Source organism: Pyxicephalus adspersus, chromosome 2 (assembly GCF_032062135.1).
Source record: "Pyxicephalus adspersus chromosome 2, UCB_Pads_2.0, whole genome shotgun sequence".
Classification (NCBI taxonomy): Eukaryota; Metazoa; Chordata; class Amphibia; order Anura; family Pyxicephalidae; genus Pyxicephalus; species Pyxicephalus adspersus.
In genome coordinates, this window is record NC_092859.1 from 27004571 (window position 1) to 27026229 (window position 21659).

A 21659-nucleotide genomic window follows, 5' to 3' on the forward strand; every position below is an offset into this window, starting at 1 on the left:
CAAGTGCCAGCTAAATAGAAGGTATGATTTAATTTCTTGTTCTAATAATTTCTCTCATTTGCTGCCATGCCTATATTAGATTGTGAGCCTTTTTGAGGGACAGTTATTGATATGGCAATGGACTTTGTAAAGAGCTGTGTAATATGCTGGAGCTATATAAATACTGGATAATAATAATAATTTTATTAAAACCTACTGAACAGAAGTAAAACAATTTTTTTGATAAAGAAAATTTGTCAGGGCAGCTGGTATCTGAAGCATTCATACCCTGCTGCCATAGAAGTTTCCCAAATTTGGAAAACATAGTAGAGGTGTTCTCCAAAACATTGACACCTAGATTAACTTTGTTATTTCCTTTTTTTTCTTTCTAGGCCCTGGCATGGTTCACTTCTCTATAAAACAGAATAAGAAAATCACAGGAGAAGAAACTGGTTGCACCAGAAGCTGTTTCACCGGTACACACCCCTGAGCAGCAGAAACAGGATGGAGAACCAATCACAGAAAGAGATACACAGTCACCTGAATTCCTGCCAGCCCACCATAGCAGGCTAGAAAAAGTGCCATCCTTACTAAAAAGGTGAATGCATGTATCATCCATCATGAATAAATATACTGTATATGTATGTCTTAGGTCAGTAGAGAAAATTCCTTACAAGCTTCTGATTCATATTTGCTTTGAAAGTGGTAATACAATATGCAGAGGATGGTACACAGCACAGATGTCAGGCAGTATACTCCCAGTGATTCTGGCGTATGTAGATTAAAAGATGTAGATAAAAGAACTTTTATTAGGATAAACTGAGTTGCAGTGTTTTTTAGATGACATCAGTAGCTCACAGATTCCTTTTAGAATTTCTATTTTAAGTGTATTAGACTGCAATATCTCCACCACCTGCACACCACAGCCCCAACCTACATGAATGGAACAGAAGAGGTAAGTAAGGGGGAAGTAAGGGAAACTGTATAGTTATACCTACGCACCTTTATGAACCTGCCTCTGTCTTGTAATTCTGTTTAAATCTGTGATCATTTGCATCATATTAGCTTTTGGTGGCCATTGAAAAAAAACCCAAAAATAATGCTTAACAATTTGTCTTTTTCTATTGATTCAGTATGCAATCTCTTCCAGAATGGGGTAAGAGAATATTCTTCAATTATGACTCAACTATCCACCAACAAACACAAAATCAGCATCAAACTTAGGTTTTTGTTATTCCTGTTAAAATATTTAGAATTGTATAGCCCAAGCTTAGTGATGTTCACACGCTGCAATGCATGTCCAATCCAGACATTTGGAAGACAACAAAAACTTATGTTTTTTTATACTTTTAATTGTTTCATTAGTTTATTTATTGTGAAACTGAAAAAGAAATATAATAAAGAAAGTCAGAAACTAATTTTCTGTGAGGTTTAAAAGTGTACTGAGCACTAAATATACATTGTTTGTACACCTATGTCAGAATTTGAAGCTGGACTTAGCTGGCAGATAAAAGGGACACACATTACTGCAGCTATTCAATAATACATTCTTTTTTATAAATAATATTAATAAAAATAATAAATAATGTGCAAGCATTACAAATACCTGAATGTAAATATTGAATAAATGTGTTATTTCATGACTCTGGCTCTCTTCTTTCTGGGCAAAGCCAGGAACTTCTCAGCACCCCTTCATATATTGGTCTTACTTTTATTTTATCCTTACTTTTTCTTGTTATCCTTAGAGAGAAGATTTCCTCTGCTGTCCTCCAGGTAACATCCAGCCCATGGACACAAAGTACTGCCTCCCCGACTCACCCAGATTTCACCCCCAGCCGGTTTGTGCCACTGGGAAGTGATGGCAACAGTCAGTGTCGTCAGACGAGGTTATAAACAGCTAAAACAGATCCCTGCTCAGGTAAGAATACTCTGCGATACTGTAATGCTGATTCTGGATATGAATTAGCTCACTTCTTACTACATGAGGAGTATAAAAGAGATCCTTATGGTTGACAACCACCCTTAACTTTCCTTAGTGAATGAGTTGCACAATTTCATAGGATTAACCTGTCTGTAGAAACTCTGGTAAAAGTCACAAGGGGTCATGCTAACTTCTGCTCTCCCATGGATTCCATTTGTTCAGTCAATGTCCTTACCAACACTCCATTGCCTTACTTTCTGGTGTCCCTTCCACAGGGCCCATTAAAATAAAAAGGACCATCCACAAAGATGGATCCCTAAACATATTGCACATTTCTGTATTTCCTCGGTAAACATAAAGACAGAATTCAGGAACTGGTTCTAAATATAAAAAAACATTGTTAGTTGTTTCCTCGGGGGCTTTCCCTTTGAAATTCCACTCTGAATTCCTTATTGTTGTCATTTTCATTTTCTCCTACCAGAATGTAACAAAACCTGGGAAGACCTGGTAGACAATCCATGTTCCCCCAGGAATGTGAGAATAACCAGTAATGAGGAGCAGAAACCTCTACTTGTTGCTTCTTTTAAGCAGACCCCCATCTCCCACATACTCTCCACCCTGGAGGATCCACTTTAGAAACAAAAGGAACATGTGCCTCTTCTGTCAGGGAGGATTATTGACAACTTTCAATGTCAAACTTTCCTAATTTCTTTGTGGGAAAGTGGATGGCCTCCACTTTTTGCACTAGTTTGACCCACTGGCCATTATACCATACCGGTTCTGCACGGACAGATTAGTAAGATAGCGGTCAGTGGGTGGAGCCACAACAAACAAAGGTGCCTGGAGGCATCGAACATGCTAAATGTAGCTTTGCGAAAAAGGAAAGGTCAAAGTAATTGTTTGCAGGACTGGTACGTATAATTTAAAAATCTCTCTATTTTGTCTAAAGAGACCCTCTCAGACCATTTATTTCAACAAAAATTGTTCCATGACTGCATTTTTCATATAGTATGCATAGTATGCATAGTAATTGTAATCATTCCACAATTTTAAGACATCCAAAAGCACTGAGATCGCTGGTACGAGGTGGTGCTGAGAAGTTCCTGGCTTTGCCCAGGAAGAAGAGAGCCAGAGTTATGAAATAACACATTTATTCAACATTGGTACAGCGTAGTTGCAGCTTTTCTAGACCGTTCAAATAAAAGTCCTTTGGTTGGGCCGCAAACCAGCTCTCCGTAACATCTTTGACGTCAGAAATGTCCTCAAAACGTTGCCCCTTCAGGCGTTTCTTCAAATTCTGGAACAGATAATAGTCCGAAGGGGCCAGGTCAGGTGAGTAGGGGGGATGGTGGACCAATTGGGAACCCAGGGTGTTCAATTTGGCAGCCACAATGTTGGACGTGTGCGCAGGTCAATTGTACTGAAAAAAAGGATCCCTTTGGTCAACTTCATCTTAAATGCCTCCTTCAGCTGGTCTAGAAGTTTAGCATAATACTGTCCGGTGATACTAGAGCCCTGAGGTAGGTAGTCCACCAACAGCATACCATCTTTGTCCCAGAAAACAGACGCCATTACTTTTTTGGTGGATTTCTGGGTTCCTGAACTTCTTCGGCTGTTGGGACCCGCTGTGGCGCCATTCCTTTGACTCTTCCTTGGTTTCAGGATCATAGATGTGGAGCCAGGTTTCATCCTCAGTCACTAACCTAGCCAAAAAGTCCTGTGCAGCTTCAAAATGGGCCAAAACGGCTTTGGATGCTTCAACCCGTTCTTCTGATCACTGTTCAAACATTTCGGCACCCACTTGCTGAAAGCTTGTGCATGTCTAGGATAGTGGTGATAACCAACCCAACACGCTCCCGTGAGATGTCAAGTATCTGGGCTATATTTTTTGCAGATATTCGCCAGTCCTCAATAATCAGCTCATGGACAGCATTGCAGGTTGCCGGGTCAGTTGAGGTTGGGGGGCGCCCACTGCGGGGCTCATCTTCAACGGTGAAATGCCCAGTCTTGAAACGAGATATCCAGGTTTTGACAGTGCTGTAGGAAGGATACTTCTCCCCCAGAGTTTGTGATATCTCAGTGTGAATGTCCTTTGCTGACTTTCCCTGGAGAAACAAAAACTTCATGACAGCCCGTAACTCCGATGACGTGAAACTTACTTGTGCCTCTGCCATCACAGCTTCTTACTAAAAGAAAAAAGAGTTTTAAGAATTGCAAAGACCTGATATTTGCACAGTTACATATTAAGATATTAGGCTGTCATATGCCCCCATACTCATTTTTCTATTTCATCTGGAAGGGGGCAAAGCCAGGAACTTCTCAGCACCCCTCGTATATGCTACTGTCTTGGATGTGATGTCTGCAGCTCCAGCAATTTAGAGCTGTTACTTAAGTAATACTTCATAGTGTTCACTTCATTGGCAGCTATATAAAAGGTTATCCCAAGAAGGTAATGGGGGAAAGGGGTGCTGGGTAAGCACAAAGAATATTTAAACATTATTTAAAGAGAATAGGGCTATGATGGAGGAGAGGGGTTCTGTTAAAAAAACATTTTTTTTCTAAATAGTTATTAAAAAATCTTTATTGAAAGGAAAAAAAGACAGCAAGCAAGAATGTAAAATACCTGATCTTTCTGTTCATATACTTGCAATTTAGGATGGCAACAGTCTGTTTCAGTTGGTGACAGACTTTTATTTGTGCATTATTTTTAAGAAATAAAGTACCAGTAGAGATTCCTTGGAAAACTTTGGTTTTCTTCAATAGCAAGGGATCCGCATATACCTTCTTTCTAATAGACTCTAAATTATTAGATTCTAAAAAGACTGTCTGCAAGATTCCCTCCTGGAGTTGTAGAATGTGTGTCAAGAAAGCAGGAGTGCCAGAACGATGCTAAAATAAATGGTTACAATACTCTGCCTACAAGGGTATTACTTGAACTAAAAACTTTCCCAATTATTCTGTTCATTACGAAAAGAATGATTTATTTTTAAAGGCCACCACTGACATCTAGTGTTCAGGGAAGGAATTACGCCATAATTGTGATGCCAAAGTTATGCAAGAAGCTCCACGAGAAAAGACTATTGTCATGCCGGATATATAAATATATATATAGAATAACACATATATATGAGTACAAATTAATTGCCTGGAATGGTTGCTCACCAAAGGACAAGTGCTTACAATGTACACATGTACCACAATATCAAAAATAAGCTACAATAAATTGTAAAATAACATCATATTACCAATTTTTAGATATGTTGATTAGTGCATTCTTTTTTTTAGACCTTTTATCTGGTGGTCTTGCAAATAACGCATATTCTGTCCCAGTGTTACAAAGCTTGTATTCTGCATTGTATCTATGGAGTTGCAGTGAATGTGTGCAAATGTATTCAATTTTATTAGATACAAACATTTAGTGGAATTCATTGCACTCCATGTCAGACAACATTTTAAGGTAATTGCCCTGAACATGGATTTGCCAAAAAAAAAAATCATGACAGCTTGTCCCCAATGTCCCCAATAGAAAAAATGTATTGTGTAATTATAAACTCTGCCAGGGAGATTTAATCAGATTTTTCTTCCCATTAAACTGCTTCTTTAAACATTTATTAACACCTTTTCATTCATAAAGCTTTTTGAGGTGAACAAATAGAAGAGAGAAAGTGCACACAATCTAAGAAAACGAATTTTTTTAACAAAAATATCCTGCACTCCTCTTTAATTGATTTTTAAAAAAACAACCAATGCAGACCGTTAGGCGTTGCAATGTTAATATCTGAGGCAAAATAAACCCCTCTAGTTTTAAAATCCCCTCCTTTTACTATATGTTTTTGTGAAATATTGTTTTCTTGGGGTCTGATTCTCCTACACCTACAGCAATTTTGATTTATTTTTAAAGACAATAGTATGTTCAATTTAGAGCAAAACCAATTTTTTTGCTGCATGGTGCATGAAACATTAGCCCAATATTCATGAAAACTTCTCCACAATATTTCTGGCAAAATAAAAATGGTCTTTAAATGTATTAATTATTTCTAACAAAATACCTTAATGGGCAAAATGTACCAAACAATAAGTACATTGCTAGGGTTTACATGGTTTTTTTTTTATAAAGCAGTGAAGTCACTGAAACATTCCATGGTGGAGACTCTTCTTCTTCTCTCTTGTCCAAGTATATCTTGATTCCCTACGATGAACTGTTTCAGCAAATGTCAGATTCACTGCTTTATAAATAGACGCCATAGACAATATTGCTCTTCTATTTTTTTTTCCTGATGTTCTTTGCATATCTGTGTTGACATGGAAATAAGTCAGGGTGATATTCAATTCACTGCTCTGTTCAAGGTACAACTAGATATTTGAAAGTGAACCTGTCGGGTCACATACAGATACTTAGTTGACTTTTGAGCTTTAAGTTTAACGTGCGTGATAATGGCGTCCTAATAGGTATCTGTTTATATGGCAGGCAGGAAAAGGAACACTTAGACTCCTCCTCCCGGGAAGTTTTGCCCCACCCTCTGCTCAGCACCAAGCAGGGTTACAGATACTGCAGTCAGTGCAAAATCTTGATTTCCAACCTCCGATGCCCAAGCCTCCATCTCCTACCTCCTGGTGATTGGACAGGTGTGGAATACCCTAATTTTACAGTTTTCATAAATTAAGGAATTTCAGGCAAGTATGTAATAAATAAGTACTAGCCTATTCATCTGTACATTAGAAAACCTTTGGATCAGATATACACTTATATGATAGCCACCCCGCCTCCCGCTCCCCATCCTAATTCCTTACTTACCTGCCCCTAATCCAGCAGGATATCAGTAAACAGATTGCACACAAGTGCTCTTATTTTTCATTCTTTTCTATAGAGGTTCTGAGTATTATCTAGTACAGACCCAGCTGGGAGAATTTTTACAAGCCATATGATCTGGTATGTGATATCTTGCTGGATCATAGCAAGGTGGGTTTATTAATGAATTGAGAGTGGAAAGAACTGGGGATTATTTTATAAGAAAAACTGCTTCAGAGGAATAGATACAGTTTAGTGGTTTCCCAATAAATATGAAACCTTTTAGAGTCCTCCCTACTTTAATCACAACAAAAATATGTTTAGAGACATTCAAAAATACATCAAGATGTAAAACTTCTTTAATAAATATGCCATCATTTGATCTGTAGCACTTGGTGATCCTTTGGGTTAGGATGTGTCTTGCATTTCTTTCATTATACTAGCAGCAAAGAATCTCCATAACTAGCCAGCAGTGCCAAACCTAATACTGATACATTTATGTGTTCTTTATTTCTAGCCAAACTCCCGGGGCGTCCTGTATTTGGGATATTCTGCACCTTCCGGTTCCGCACTGCACAAGTTCTTCGCAAACTCCTCCTACAACATCCGGCTGGCCAGTCAGGTGTCACTGGCTCCAACAATCTTATCCAGCTACTAATAAATATGGAATGACTGAGTGTCTGTTTATTTTTAATGTATTTTCTAAAAAAACGAATCTAATGTTATATTCACAGTCCAGTACCATGTTTATTGACTTTTTTAACACAGGGGAACCCTTCAAATAACAGGTAAAGAAAATACACGGTTAAGGTCATATTCACCTAAAAGAGCACCTGAGAAAAAAACAAACGAAATAAAACAATGGGATGAGAATCGTTATTTGCAGAGCGGGGTGACTGTTGTAATGGTGGAAACAATACTGAAGCATAGGCTCAGCAATGGTTGCCTCATACACCTTTAGGCTACCCTGACGTCACGCTGCGCCTCCTCTGTTTTTCTATCTCTAGTACAGTTTGTGAATTTAGTGCAATATAAACATTGTCATGCACAATATAAGAATTTATTAGAATATTATTTTTGTTTTACTAATAATAAAATATAAAAATTGCAAATAATGTTCAAATTTTGCTGTGGATCACCAACATTTTCTTGCGGACCACCACAGACCACTGGTTGGCAACCGCTGACTTAAATTATGAGGAGGGATGAACACTGCTTGGAATTTTAGTGCATTGGGAACACTGTATGGTCAGTTTAAATGGACTATCTCATGTGCTGAAACTGGTGGTGAAGACATTTTTGAAGTGCCACTCTGACTTGCAGGATGTGTTGACCATGGCCACAAAGGTCTTCAACCTCTTTAGCAGATCCTACACTGCAAAAAATGCACTTGCGTCCTTGCAGAGACAGAATGCCTATTTTAATAAATCATCTGCAAGAACACATCTAGATCTAGAGTCACTTGCTGCAATTCACCATTGTAATATAGTCTGCCTGTGCGAGCAAAGAAAAGCAGTAATTCACTATCTGATGGACCACAGCACAGAGACGGAGCCAGTCTACCATACATCAGACATGCCGAGGATAAGGAAGTGGTGCATGGCCAACAGTGAAAGGCAGAGGTAGAAGATTCTCAGTCCATATTGGCATGCATGGAAAGTTGTATGCTGGCTTGTTGTTGCAGTGACAAGCAAATTGTTGATATTAGAGAGATGACTACCAGTGTTGCATCTTGTCAGCAGACATCTATCTGTTCCCCATTGCTTTGTTCATTATCTCCTGGATGACATCATTGGTACCATTTTTTTTCCCACTTTCCCGATTCAGCACCAGAAGCACAGCCTACTAATACTGACCATTCAACATGAAGGGCAGCTATTTTCAATTAGGCTGGCAGAAGTATGGGGGGAACACGATGACATAAGATCAAAAAGGACAAGTGGTAACATCTTTTTTAGCATGTCCCAAAGTGTCTAATCACTTAAATCTTGATGCTATGGATTACTGGACCAAGCCACAAAACATTTGTCCAAAATTGCATGAGTAATGATTTTTAGGTGATTTTTTGTCCACCACAGAGAGAGTTTTCAGTGTTGCAGCAAGAACACCCCACCCACAATTAGAGGTAAATCTTTCCAAAATATTCCTAAAATTTGTTAAAAAAAAAGTTTCTAGTGACTATAAACCAAAAATATATATTTCCAACTATTTTTTAAATGACTTAGAATTACCACTTGGAACTGTTCCGAGGCAATGAAAGACAATAACAGCTAGGTGAGGCTGCTTTCAATGAAATACTCTTACCTGTCCTGTCCCGTCAGGTGGTGATGCATGTGACTTAAATAGCTGGGAGCCTGACGAAGCATAGTGAGCCCTAAACTTTGCATAGACGTGCAGTAATTGTACCTGGAAACCACCATCAATGATAATTTATTTAAACTGTATAACAACAATGTTTTGTTGTGGGGAGGTGGAGGTGTCCTTCCTTCCCTATTAGGACCCAACAGCAACCATTCCTCTTGGATTTTAAATGATCCAGTAGGACAGATTCCTAAATGACATCAGGGGACAGCTGTACAGATGCAAAATATTTGCTGAGACAATTACAGACATTCTTCTTGTCTATCAAAATTTGAATATTTCAATAAGGTTTTGAGATTTACATACCTCTTTCACATAACACAGCCCTGTGTGGCTCCCACCTCCCCTAAATAATCGTTAACCATGAACCTAACTGCCTAATGCCACAGCTGGCACTGACACATTTATACCACTTTATTAGCAATTCCCATCACCTAGAAATGGGGCCAGCAAGCTACCCAAATAACAGGCTTAGGTAAGTATATCAAACTTTAAAAAGTAAAGAAAAAAACATGCACGATGAGTTTAAGAGTGCTAGAAAGGGGTTTATATTTGATGAGCAATAGAATGTAAGTCTATAAATGATCAGAATTATCCCTATAAATATGTGGATCCTTTTCAGAATAGATGATATTTTGGAGTTATAAAATCATTTTCATGATTCAAAGTGTTCATGCTGGTTCTGACAGCTCTGAGTAAAAGAATCATATTATTTGCGTATGAATTCCCAATGGTTCATGTTATTGGGGGTGTGGCAGGGCGCTGTCTGTTTTCAATATACTTGGTGATAAAAGTTCTCCTCCCTTTCTTTTGAAATATGGCAACATTATTATAAAGTATTTCATATAAAAGTGTCTAATGGTCAACAGTTACATTCTTCTCTTTGTGGATGAGCTTTTGGAACATTTACCGGATCAACGCACATATTGATACAATTAATAAATTTAAAATACATTTGGGACCTCCCCTTAAAGGGTATATTCTTCATTTATTACTCCCATCCCCCATATGAAGAGGCTGCACTTTTTTCTCTGGCTTTCACCTTTTACCCTGAGAATGCACAGGAGGATACATTCACTTCTCCACTGGATCTATGGACAGAGTGACGGTTGTCATCCAGGGTGGTCTGCTTTATATAACTCCATTAAATTTAGAAATTCAGCAAAACCAAAACCCCATTGGGACTTTAAAGGCAGCCGACAATAATTATAAAATTAAAAGCATGTTTGTTTAGATCATGAGCATGATAATAACAAATATAAAAAATACCTCCAAATATCCACATTCATTTGTACAGTTTTAGCCAAACAGAATAGAAGAACAAATACAAATATCACATATATAACAGTAATACAGGGGCATACAATGAATGTTGGATGTCAATCATGAATGTTTCAATGCATTTCGCAGATGTGAATCCGCTTTATTGGGAAACAATAATATGCAGAAAGTAGGTAAGTACTGAAACAAAATGCACACAACACCTAAAAAATTCAAATTCACTATAATGATAACAGATAAATGATATACGGTATATCACAAATATTCAAGGAAAACATACAAACATAAAGATCCACCACTACCTTAATTCGGATGGAAGTGGCTCTGGGAGGGGGTGCTGCAATCACATAGAGACATAGATATCGGGTATCGGACGGAACCATCATATATACCCAAATGGGAAGCCGATATGGGTGAAAAGATTGAGCAGGAGGACTGGGATCAAATTTGGCATACAATAGTATACTGTAGTATTAACGCCTCAGTAATGGAAACAAATTATAATACTAATATAAATTATAACAGGAACTTTCTTCCATATTTGGTGGGAATGTCCCAAAATCAAGGAGTTCTGGACAAGAGTATACCAAATTGCTTACACTATAATAGGTTGTTCTTTCCCTAAACAACCAGCTGAAGCACTTTTTATGCCGGAAACCATCGGTCTGTAGTATGAATAAATTTAAACTATTAACATACTTGTATACTGGGGGCATGGTGGTCTAAAATCCCTAACATACAACAAGTTAAGAATAAAATGCCTTGGATTGTAGTCAATGAGAAGATGAGGGCTTTGTGGTTATATATGGTTATATACACATTGTCACTGGAATAAAAAACGATTTTTTTTCTCACAAGGAGTAAATTTTAACACTATTCAGTTAGTTACACATGTGTTTAGGGACGTGGGAAATATTTAGGGAGGTGGGAAATAATCCCTTCCCTGTTTTTGGTTATTTTCACTATTTTTATAATGTACAATATTGATAATGATATATTTCTACCGGAAGAAGGTAGATTGTGTGTGACAATGACATTGCACTTGTGGCAAGAGTAATATGTGTTTTCTGTACTTACTGGAATGCTTTTATTACAAAAAATGGAAACAAATACATCCACTGGTAATCTGTAATATCTTACACTTTGGTCCTTGGGTATAGACATATTTTACGAACAACTCCTAATATAACAGAAACTCCAAAGTATATATACAAACTTTAACATTTACATCTAAGGAGCGGCAAGCTGAAATATATTACACACACAGTGGAGATTCTCGTTTTTCTTATTCAGACTAGAATCACTGATGTTGACAATTACTTGCTGTATCCAACCTGATTGGTTCATCCTTCTGTTCCTTGCTGCTATATAAGTCAACTTTATATTTCCCACTCCTAAAGTCATTGCAGTCAGATGCTGGAACAAATGTAGGTCCTTTTTAGCACTCCACATATTTGTAGTAACAATGGTGATTGTCTTTTGGTGGGTACCAGGTTAAAAAACCCCATACCAGACTACTAGACTTGGCTACGGGTGGGATCTTGGTATGTATGGTTACTTCGGGTCAGGGGGAAGTTGAGAAACAAGATAATTGTATTTGTTTTCAAAGTACATTTATCTTTTACTTTAGATGAAAATTTGAGATCTCACTGAATGGCATTAGGGTATGGTGGTATGTCATATCTCAGTGGTGGTGGCAGTGGGCCATGTCTGCTTAATGTGTGTCACCTTCGTGAGAGCAAGTGACAGAGTGACAGCAGAGGAACACTAATGGAAATCAGGGACAGAGCTTTGTCATCAATATGAATTACCTTCATGGCTTTATCACTATTTTATTTATCACTATTTTTTTTATCACATTTTTTATCTTCAGTGTTCATTAAAATGATCCCTAATGATCTTGTCTTGTTTAGACATTTCCCATTATGATCAGTGTCAGTATTCTCGCGCTGTCTCCTGTTTCCTCCTTTGTGCATTTGTAAAAGGTTTCAGATCCCCTGTTGCAGGCTGTGCCGGCACATACTGCCTAGGCATGGCCCATTGATAATATTAGGAAGCCAATCCAAATTAATAATGTGCAGCTGACGGTGAAACAAGTGCATGCAGAAAGGAAAAGTCTTATAAAGTCTAAAGGAAAAAAGAATGAAATAAATGTATTGTATGACGGGTGGTGGTTTAGGAAATCGAAAGTCGTCTAGTTGGACTTTAAACCACAACTAAACCTAATCAGCAATCAATTTGATAGGTGGATTAAACAGTTTATAAGGACAAAGTGGTAGACAGAAAAATATATGATAAAGTGGTAGACAGAATATCTCCTTCATAGGTCAGATGCTTAACACTGTATTTCAGATATTTCCTCTTTCCTAAACTGAGCCAGTAGGACGTCCATCATTTGTGACCAAATGACATCCATAATAGGGAGAACAATGGAGTGCATATCCCAGCATTACAGTGAAAACCATTGCCGACAAAGCTATGAATGACAGTTCCATGAATGATCCATGGTGAATGACCACTATACAAGTCCAGGAACGACAGCACAGCGGGGTGCCAATCACTCGTTCTCCCCCCTCTCCATAGAATAAAACATTGATGTGTGTACAGTGCTTGTTGATTCATGGTGGTGCAAATGACAAGCCATGGACAGCTAACCTTGTACATAGAAAATGTTCTGTGTTATTGCGTATGATCATTGTTTATATGTAACATAAACGATTTCTACAGTTCATATTGCGGATGTTGTTATTCCATATCAGTAGATATCATATCAGTTGTCATTACAGCATTACAGCAAACACATGAAGAAGTGCACTTATATATTCACTATATAGTAACGATTATACTTATAGAAAATACTTTGGTGAGGTATTTGTTGGAACGTATATAGATAGTATGTATAAATGGGTATGTAAGAGGAAAATTATGTATATGTCCAGTAAGTTATGTTATTCAAAGGTGGGGGGGCTCAATGATAGGCAGTTGCAAACTACGGATCAAACGGAGGACAAAGAGCCAGGTGGCAGATGGGGCAAAGTACCCCCATCCGCCCTATGGCATTGGGCACCCAATCGTTACTATATAGTTCAACCAAACATATCAATATTTATTAGTATATCCTTAACTTCACCAACATTTGACACCATTGCCCATTTAATCAACCTCCTTACCCATCCTTTTTAGGATGGTTTGAATTTATTTGTGGTCCTTCCCTGGTACAAACTCTGATTCAAACAACAAATAGTAAGTAACACCTTTATCCTATTTATTTACCATAGTGCAATGTGATATAAAAATTACAGTTGATTTAATTTAATTTGATCAATTTAGTATACATACTCCACAATAACCTGAAAAATAGATAAATTATTACTGTTATTGCTTTGTTAGCCACAACGTTTATGGATACCTTGTGAATATGGATATATGTATTTTATTTTTATGAATGCAACAATGTTTTGATACCAATATATCAACAACTTATCATCTTTATGTACAGCGCTCTCATAACAATCTCTGCATATCCCCTGCAAAAGCCCGTTGGCGAAACGCGTTGGGGCAAGAGACTTTCATTGTGTCTATCACCTTTGCTATTTGTGAGCCAGGGAATTGGTCTGATTAAACCCGCATAGTGAATTGGTCTAATTAAACCCATGACCATAATGGGTAAAGACCTTATTTGATTTATGTATATTTTATTTATTTTTATACACATGACAAAATATTTCAAAATAAGTACACTTTGCCAAAAAAACAGCTTTCTTCTCTTATTTCCTTTTGATTATCAAGGGGTCAACACAGCAGCTGAACAGAGGAAACACTGAATTAAGCAACAGGTGTACAGGAACTAGCTCAGTAGAACGAGGGGCTTGGCAGTAGTAGAGATACGTTGCACGAACACTGAGTGCCATGTCTGAGCTAGATAAATATCCAGGAATGATTAAGAGGCTCTTTTCTGATTAGCTGGCAGGTAGGGGGAAACTGATAGAGCTTGGAAGAGCAGACACGCCCAATGTTAGTACTGCCCACATGTGCAGAAGAGAGGTGCCTGAGCTTTAGTGAGGTAAAGGTAGGTGTGAAAATGAGGCTGCTGCCGCCAAGGTAATTGTAAAAGAAACTAAAAAATCCACAACCAAATATGCCAAAGTCAGTATAAACTGTCACTGAGACTGCCCATAAAAACCATTGTTCTACAACATGGTATACATTTTTCTTTAACCTGCCTAACGGTCTAATTCCATGCAAATTTCTATGCAAAAAGCTGTACAATTTTTTGCATGTATTTTTTATTGTAGGCTTTAATTCTTAGGCATACCTCACCAATATTTAAATTTATTACATTTAATAAAAACTTTTATTAACAAAAACATGTCATGTAAGTGTACAGTAGCATGTATATAAGATATATATATATAATATAATTGTATTGATAAAGTTTTATTTGTTAATTTCTTACATAGTTACATAGTTAGTCAGGTTAAAAAAATACATAAATTCATCAAGTTAAACTACTAGAGAAATAAAAAATATCCCAAATATAAAAACCTATGGAGATAGTTGATCCGGAGGAAGGCAAAAAACCACTGGTACAATTTGCTCCCACAGGGGAAAAAATCCTTCCTGATTCCATGAGGCAATGGGATGTTCCCTGGATCTACAGTCTCTGTTATCTTTACTTGTCTTATTTTCGGGGTAGGTCTTATTTTCGGGGAAACACGGTAGTTACATAGTTAGTCAGGTTAAAAAAATACATAAATTCATCAAGTTAAACTACTAGAGAAATAAACATATCCCAAATATAAAACCCTATGGAGATAGTTGATCCGGAGGAAGGCAAAAAAACCCTGGTACAATTTGCTCCCACAGGGGAAAAAATCCTTCCTGATTCCATGAGGCAATGGGATGTTCCCTGGATCTACAGTCTCTGTTATCTTTACTTTAAAACTTTAATACCAAGTTATATTCTGTTCTTCTAGAAAAGCATCCAGCAATTTATAGTAGATGCTGAAACTACTCCCAAGGAAGCTTATTAAATCCTCCCCGAGGAAGCTGAAATAAAACCTCTCGATACTGATCATCCCCAACTTAACTGAAAAAAACAGCAGATGAATCATCTTGGCAGCAATCACACAAAACTAAAATATGAATTGACCTTACTCTGTAGAAGCTTCTGATTGTATCTGATCTTTGGAACATTGCGCTGGTAGATAATCCCTCTCTGCACTGTGGACTTTCTTCACACTCCTGTAACTTTCATTAGAAGATCAACACCCTGGTAGGTGAAATGTATTACTCAAATAATTGTAATATTTTATCACACTGTGACTACTAATTGTTATAGTATTCTAAAGGTTTTCTAATACTCAGTCCTTCTTTTTATGTTGTAGTTTTATATGAGAATGAAAAAATCAATTGCATTGAATAGAGAGAACGTGTACTGTTTCCATTTCTTATTGCTCAGCCCAACATAGGTTGTTTTGTTATTTATTACAGTATACTATAAATAAATCTCATAAACCCAGCACGGTATAGTAATACATCAATATATAAATATTTATACACACACACTAGGAAGTAGGAAGAGAGGGGGAGAAACTATGAGGAAGAAACAGGGAAGAAAGAAATATGATGGAGAATTACAACAATAAAGAAAATAGTCATCTAACTTTTGGTGTGGGTGATTTGAAGTTTTTTTTAACTATACTCAAAAAATATTTATTGTGGGAAAATGTATTTAACGTTTTTAACAATTTATTAACAATTTATTAATGATATTAACAATTTATTCCTTCATCAGTTTTGCCGAGGACTCCATGGCTCATATAAGTTTCAAAAAAATCAAAATGAAATATTTTACTCCACCCAGTACTTTTGAAGCCCTTTGGGGGGAATTTCATCAAAGTGCCAATTACATGAAAACACTCATTTTGGACTTTTTCATGGCACTGAGCAAAATTTTTCAAACCATTTCCTATGCTTTGGCAGCCATCTGGGAGGCTCTAGAGGTGGTGGTCCATTTCCTGCTGACTGTACTCAATGTGATTTGGTTGGTTTTGAAGATTATTCTGGTTCTTGGGGAAGAAATAAAGGCACTGGGACCAAATGAGCCATCACAGCAGCACATACAGAGGAACTATAGCAAAGAAGATTCTGAAAAATCTGAGTGGCCTAAAAATAACTTGACAAACTCTCAGACTAATAAAAGGCAACATCTAACATATAATGAAATCACAATGGAGGCCATGCATGATAGTTACACAAGGTATAGACCTGTGTATTCTAATTACACTGAAAGGAAAAGTATTGGCGTTGATTACATCAAGAACGAACCTGCACGCTTTAATTTTATGAAGAAGGAATCTGTTGCGAAGGTGGTTGAACTTTCTAATAACATCAGCAAGGGGGCTCAAGATTCTGATTACAACAAAAATGATGTTGCACAAACTAATTCTTCCAGAAAAGAGATTGCACACTCTGATTTCACTATGGGGAAACCTTCACACTATTCCATGACGAAGGGCTGTGTTAATTTAAGATATATCAGTAAGGATGATGATTTTTCAGCATCCAAAAAGGAGGAGCTCTGACAATCTAATTCTTACAGGAAAGAGTTTGTACACCAAATCACCACCAAGGAGAAACCTGTATTATCCTCCACCACTAAAGAGTTTGTGTATTCCAAAAACATACCTAAAGAAGGTGAACAGACTGAACCAACAAGAGTTAAGTTGCTCAATCTTATTCCTACAGGAAAAAGCTTGCACACTCATAAAGCACCAAGAAGGAGCCTGTTTGGTATTTTGTCACAAGAGAGTTGACAAGAACAAAGTTTCTCCATCTAATTTTTACAAGAGCACTATTTTACAGTCTAATTTCAACAATAACATTGATCCACAATCTAATTCCCACAAGAATAAGGCTACACAATATTTGTTGTATGCAAACTCTAAAAGGCTTTGGTCCACATTGCATATTGAGTTTATATGAGCCTCTTCAGCTCTCATGTATACCTCCTATGGATCAGAGCACTTTGACAATTTCCACTTTGGGCCTGTTTATTTGGGCATAACTTTATTATTACTTAAGTTAAAAATCATATATTCATTATGTTTTTAATGTATACTGTGTTTTTTCTCTAATCTAAACAATATTAGTTTTTTATTGTAACATCTATGTATACAATTTGTTTTAAAATTTGTTTGGAAATGACACTAAAATAAATCATCAAATCAAGGTGTTATTTGCAAATGGACAATTATGCAAATTAAAAATATAGATAAAGGTAAAAGGGAAGGAAGAAAAAAAGAGGGTTAATTAGAGGTTAACTGTGGGCTAATAAAGGGTTAAGAACAAATATATTTTTTTGTTTGTTGTTATTTACATGGCTTTTTAACTGATATCTTAAGGCGACCAAAGGTTACAGCATAGATCTACACATGAATGTAACAGAAAATAAAAATTAATAATACGTCATTATTGTTATACCTAATGACACTGGGTAGGGGGTTTATTTATATATTTTTTGCTGGTGATTTGATCCATTTTCTATTCAGTTTATTTGCCAGATTCACATTTCTTATTGCTCCAGTTTCTTATTTTTTTCCCTGCAAATTTTCATGTAAGTAAAAAAACTTTGTTTTAACACATCCTACAGCCATGCCATAAATGTTACCTTTTTTTACATTGTATTATTTTGTACCAGGACTGTCACCCAGCCCTTTAAAATACAATAGGTTTTCCTGCAGTGGAATTTATGAACATGTTTGGTCCCCTATAGCTTAAATTTAACTTGAGAAATGCTCTTTGAAAATGTCATCCATGCTGGATGTGGGAGATGTTTTATATGAGCTATTCCCTGCCTAACCTTTTGGCAATTACTAAGCTTCTGCAAGATCCCATAGAGATCACAGTTGTAAACAACCACAGAGGATCCTTCTGTATTTTGACTTGACGTGCGCCCATTCATATTCATCTAACACTTTATTCCGCTGATAAAATGCATACCTTTTTAATCTTGGATTTTGTAATGCTAGCTTTTATGTGTTAAACAGGCAAATGCAGTACAAAACTAATGGTTAGCATTTGTATTAGCACTTTTTTAAAACATTTCTGGTACAAACAACACTTTAGAAATATGTTTGACAAGTCCCTAATGACATATATGTGCTTAGGAAAATAAACAGCTGACTTGAGTGATAAATATTCATATACACCTACTTGTGCAGGCAAATTAACAATGGTCACCAATGCTTTCTTAAGTTGCAGGAAGGGGTGCATGCTCCAAAACAATTTCTTTACTGGATTCTGTCCAATGTTTTACATTTTTAGATTTATGAAACATTACCAAGAATACTGAAATAATAAAAAAAAAAAACAAGCTTGTTTTAATCATTTAAACTTTAACATATAGGATATCTCATGGACAACAAAAGGGTTAAACACTGATGTACTTTTCCTTTATGACAACAATGTTGCTGTTGGAATTTAGTTTCTGTTTCATTTCTTTGCTGTGTAAACCTGAAAACATTTCTGTTTTCTGATTGTGTTCCTTGCTAATTTATCCCAGTCCATGCTAGATTTTTCCCTCCTAGAATCATCGCTCTGAAATCAAACGCTGGAACAGCTGTAAGTTCTTTTTAGCATTTTTAATATTTGTAATATAAAGACTATATTGTGATATGTACCATGTTAAAGAAAACCTTGGTTTTGTTCTTGTACCTGCTACCGTGCAGGTGAGATCATGGTAAGTACAAATGTGTGAAATGAAAATTTAATTTCAACCTTTTATTTTTTATTCTTTGTTGTATTTTGTGCTGCTGATCTTTTTCAGGCTTATTTGCCCACATTGATGTCTTGACTCAGCTAGCTAGGGTGTTAACTTATCCCCCCCATTACCCCGTCTTTTCCACCACCCACCACTATTCCCCACCCTTATACCTTCCCTGAATAACCATGCGTTTATTGCCATAGCCCCCATTTTTTTTTATAATTCAAATTAACACATCAATTTACATTTACATAATATTGACAAACATTTAGGTCAAATTTAACCACGATAAAACAACAACAACAATAATTGTCATAATACATTTACCAATTATACCCATACAGTATATGACAACATTATAACAAAAATATCCTATTGTAACCTATCCTGGTTGCAGTTCTTCAAGGGCAACGCTACACCCACCAGATGCTGTTTCCTTTTTGGTTTTGCTCCCAGCCGTACTGTACTACCACCGGCTCGGGGACAAACCTTACTTGCAGCCCCCTTTTACCACTATCAAAACCATACCATTAATTTTCCATTAAAGAGATGCCACACTGAAATGACCTTTCTTATCTTTTAAACATACACCTACTGCTGCCCCCAAGGACCTTACCCACAATTGCCTCTCCACCCACTAGCACTTCACCCCTATGAAAGGGCAGGAGGGCAACTTTTTTTCTCAACAAACTGACCTCCCACTTTAACCATTCTCACCTATCTTGCCTACCCACAAATTCCATTTGTCTTTTTTCCCCCCTTCCTTACCCCCCTCCATCTAGCACCTAGTTCCTTTCCACCCACTCCTCTCCCTCGTTAGCTCCAGCCATTACTGTACTCTCATTTCTCAGGAAGGCGGTCCAAAGCAATAATGTGAAGATGACACTGAAGCAAGTGCATGCAAAAAGAAAGTGTCTGACGGAGGCTGCATTAGATTGGCACTGGATGGTGAAGACAGGATGAAAAAAATGTGGAAATTGTATTTTATGAAATTAGTATTTGTTTGATGGGCAGATCTTTAAAAAACATGGATCATCTAAGTAAAGTAAACTTTAAAGCCTAACTAAACTGAAGACTAAGACAATTTCTATCAGCAATCAGGTTCATAGGTGAATGCAATGTATAGAAGCAATGTGGTAGACAGAATATCTGTTTAATTGGCCAAATGTGCTTGCACACTGCAATGCAGATATTTTCTCTCTTCTCTGAACTGAGCCAGGGGGCCTGATTTAATAAAGCTCTCCAAGGCTGGAGAGGATACACTTTTATCAGTTAAGCTGGGTGATCCAGCAAACCAGGAATGGATGTGGTCCAGGATTCAAACCATTTCCTAACACATAGCAAATCCATTTCAGGTTTGCTGGATCACCCAGCTTCACTGATGAAAGTGTATCTTCTCCAGCCTTGGAGAGCTTTAATAAATCAGGCCCAGTATGTCCATCATGAGGTCCATCATGCATGATTTTGTGACATCCAAAACAGGGGGAACAATAGATGGCAGAGTACAAATCAATATGTTTCTGTGTTACAGGGGAAACCAGGTAACAATTATAGGACAGATACACAGCAACAGCCAATCACAACCACACAATGGAGTTTTAATTTGCAAACTAAGGTGACACTTATAACTGATACTAATCATCATCATACTAATGACCATCATCATACTAATCATCATCATACTTATAATTAATACTAATCATAATTACAATAGGCTGAAAGTATATTGCTTTCTCTGATTTTAGGTTTAGTTAAATCTACTTTACTTCGAGCTATAAATCCACATCCTAACAACAATGGGAAAAGTCAAGACCCGACCAATGCCTCACTCACCACATCTGTGGACCAGATACAATAAGAATAAAGACAAACTAGCTGTGAAATATTTTGCCATTCCAGAAAGTGTAGGAATGACCACCTTCCAAATCTTTCAAAGCTTTTATCAAATGATAACGTCCATCACAGATGTTTTCTTGTTCTTCAGCTACATACTTCTGATACTCTCCAGCATCCTTGTAGTGCTGTTGGAGGTGTGCATGGCGCTCATCCATTTTGTCTTGTCAGCATTGAATATAATATGGCTCTTGATGTCAAGTTTCATCATCATATTATGGAAGGTATGGGAACTTCTGGTCACCAGTAAAAGACTACTGCCAGCTAAGGCGAATAATTTTCAGCTGTGCAATTCAGGAGGATCTGTTAAGCTCTGTCAATGGTGATGTCATTGCAATCAATTAGCGCACACCTGATCCTTGTTCTGTGTGCATCTACAGTCTATTACAGGTCAGTTTGAATCTTTGGTGCTTTATCTTTCTTTTTATTGTTAAGTAAATCACAAAATTGCTTCATTTATAGTTTGATTTGTTACAGTTGTTGTGATACAGTTGTTTGTTTAGTTGCAACACTGCAAACTAATTTATATCATGCTGTATTTATAATAATTACCACTTTGTAATATGTCATCACACAATAGTATGAATGTAAAAAAAATGGGACCAAGCATTTTGGATCTGATTCTGATGTTTGGTGTTAGAGAAATCAAATATTTGAAAAAAAAGATT

The 21659-nt window shown here is 36.9% G+C and overlaps 1 protein-coding gene across 1 annotated transcript in view; it reads left to right on the forward strand.

Moving 5' to 3' along the window:
• Positions 1-7728, forward strand: part of LOC140322383 (vimentin-like) — a 63272-nt gene extending 55544 nt beyond the window's left edge. The window contains exons 12-15 of the mRNA XM_072398957.1: positions 404-577; positions 1725-1869; positions 6369-6526; positions 7207-7728. Of these exons, the coding sequence (XP_072255058.1) occupies positions 404-577; positions 1725-1869; positions 6369-6518 (469 nt within the window). The 3' untranslated portion in view covers positions 6519-6526; positions 7207-7728. The remainder of the gene's footprint in view (positions 1-403; positions 578-1724; positions 1870-6368; positions 6527-7206) is intronic.
• The last annotated feature ends 13931 nt before the right edge of the window (positions 7729-21659 follow it).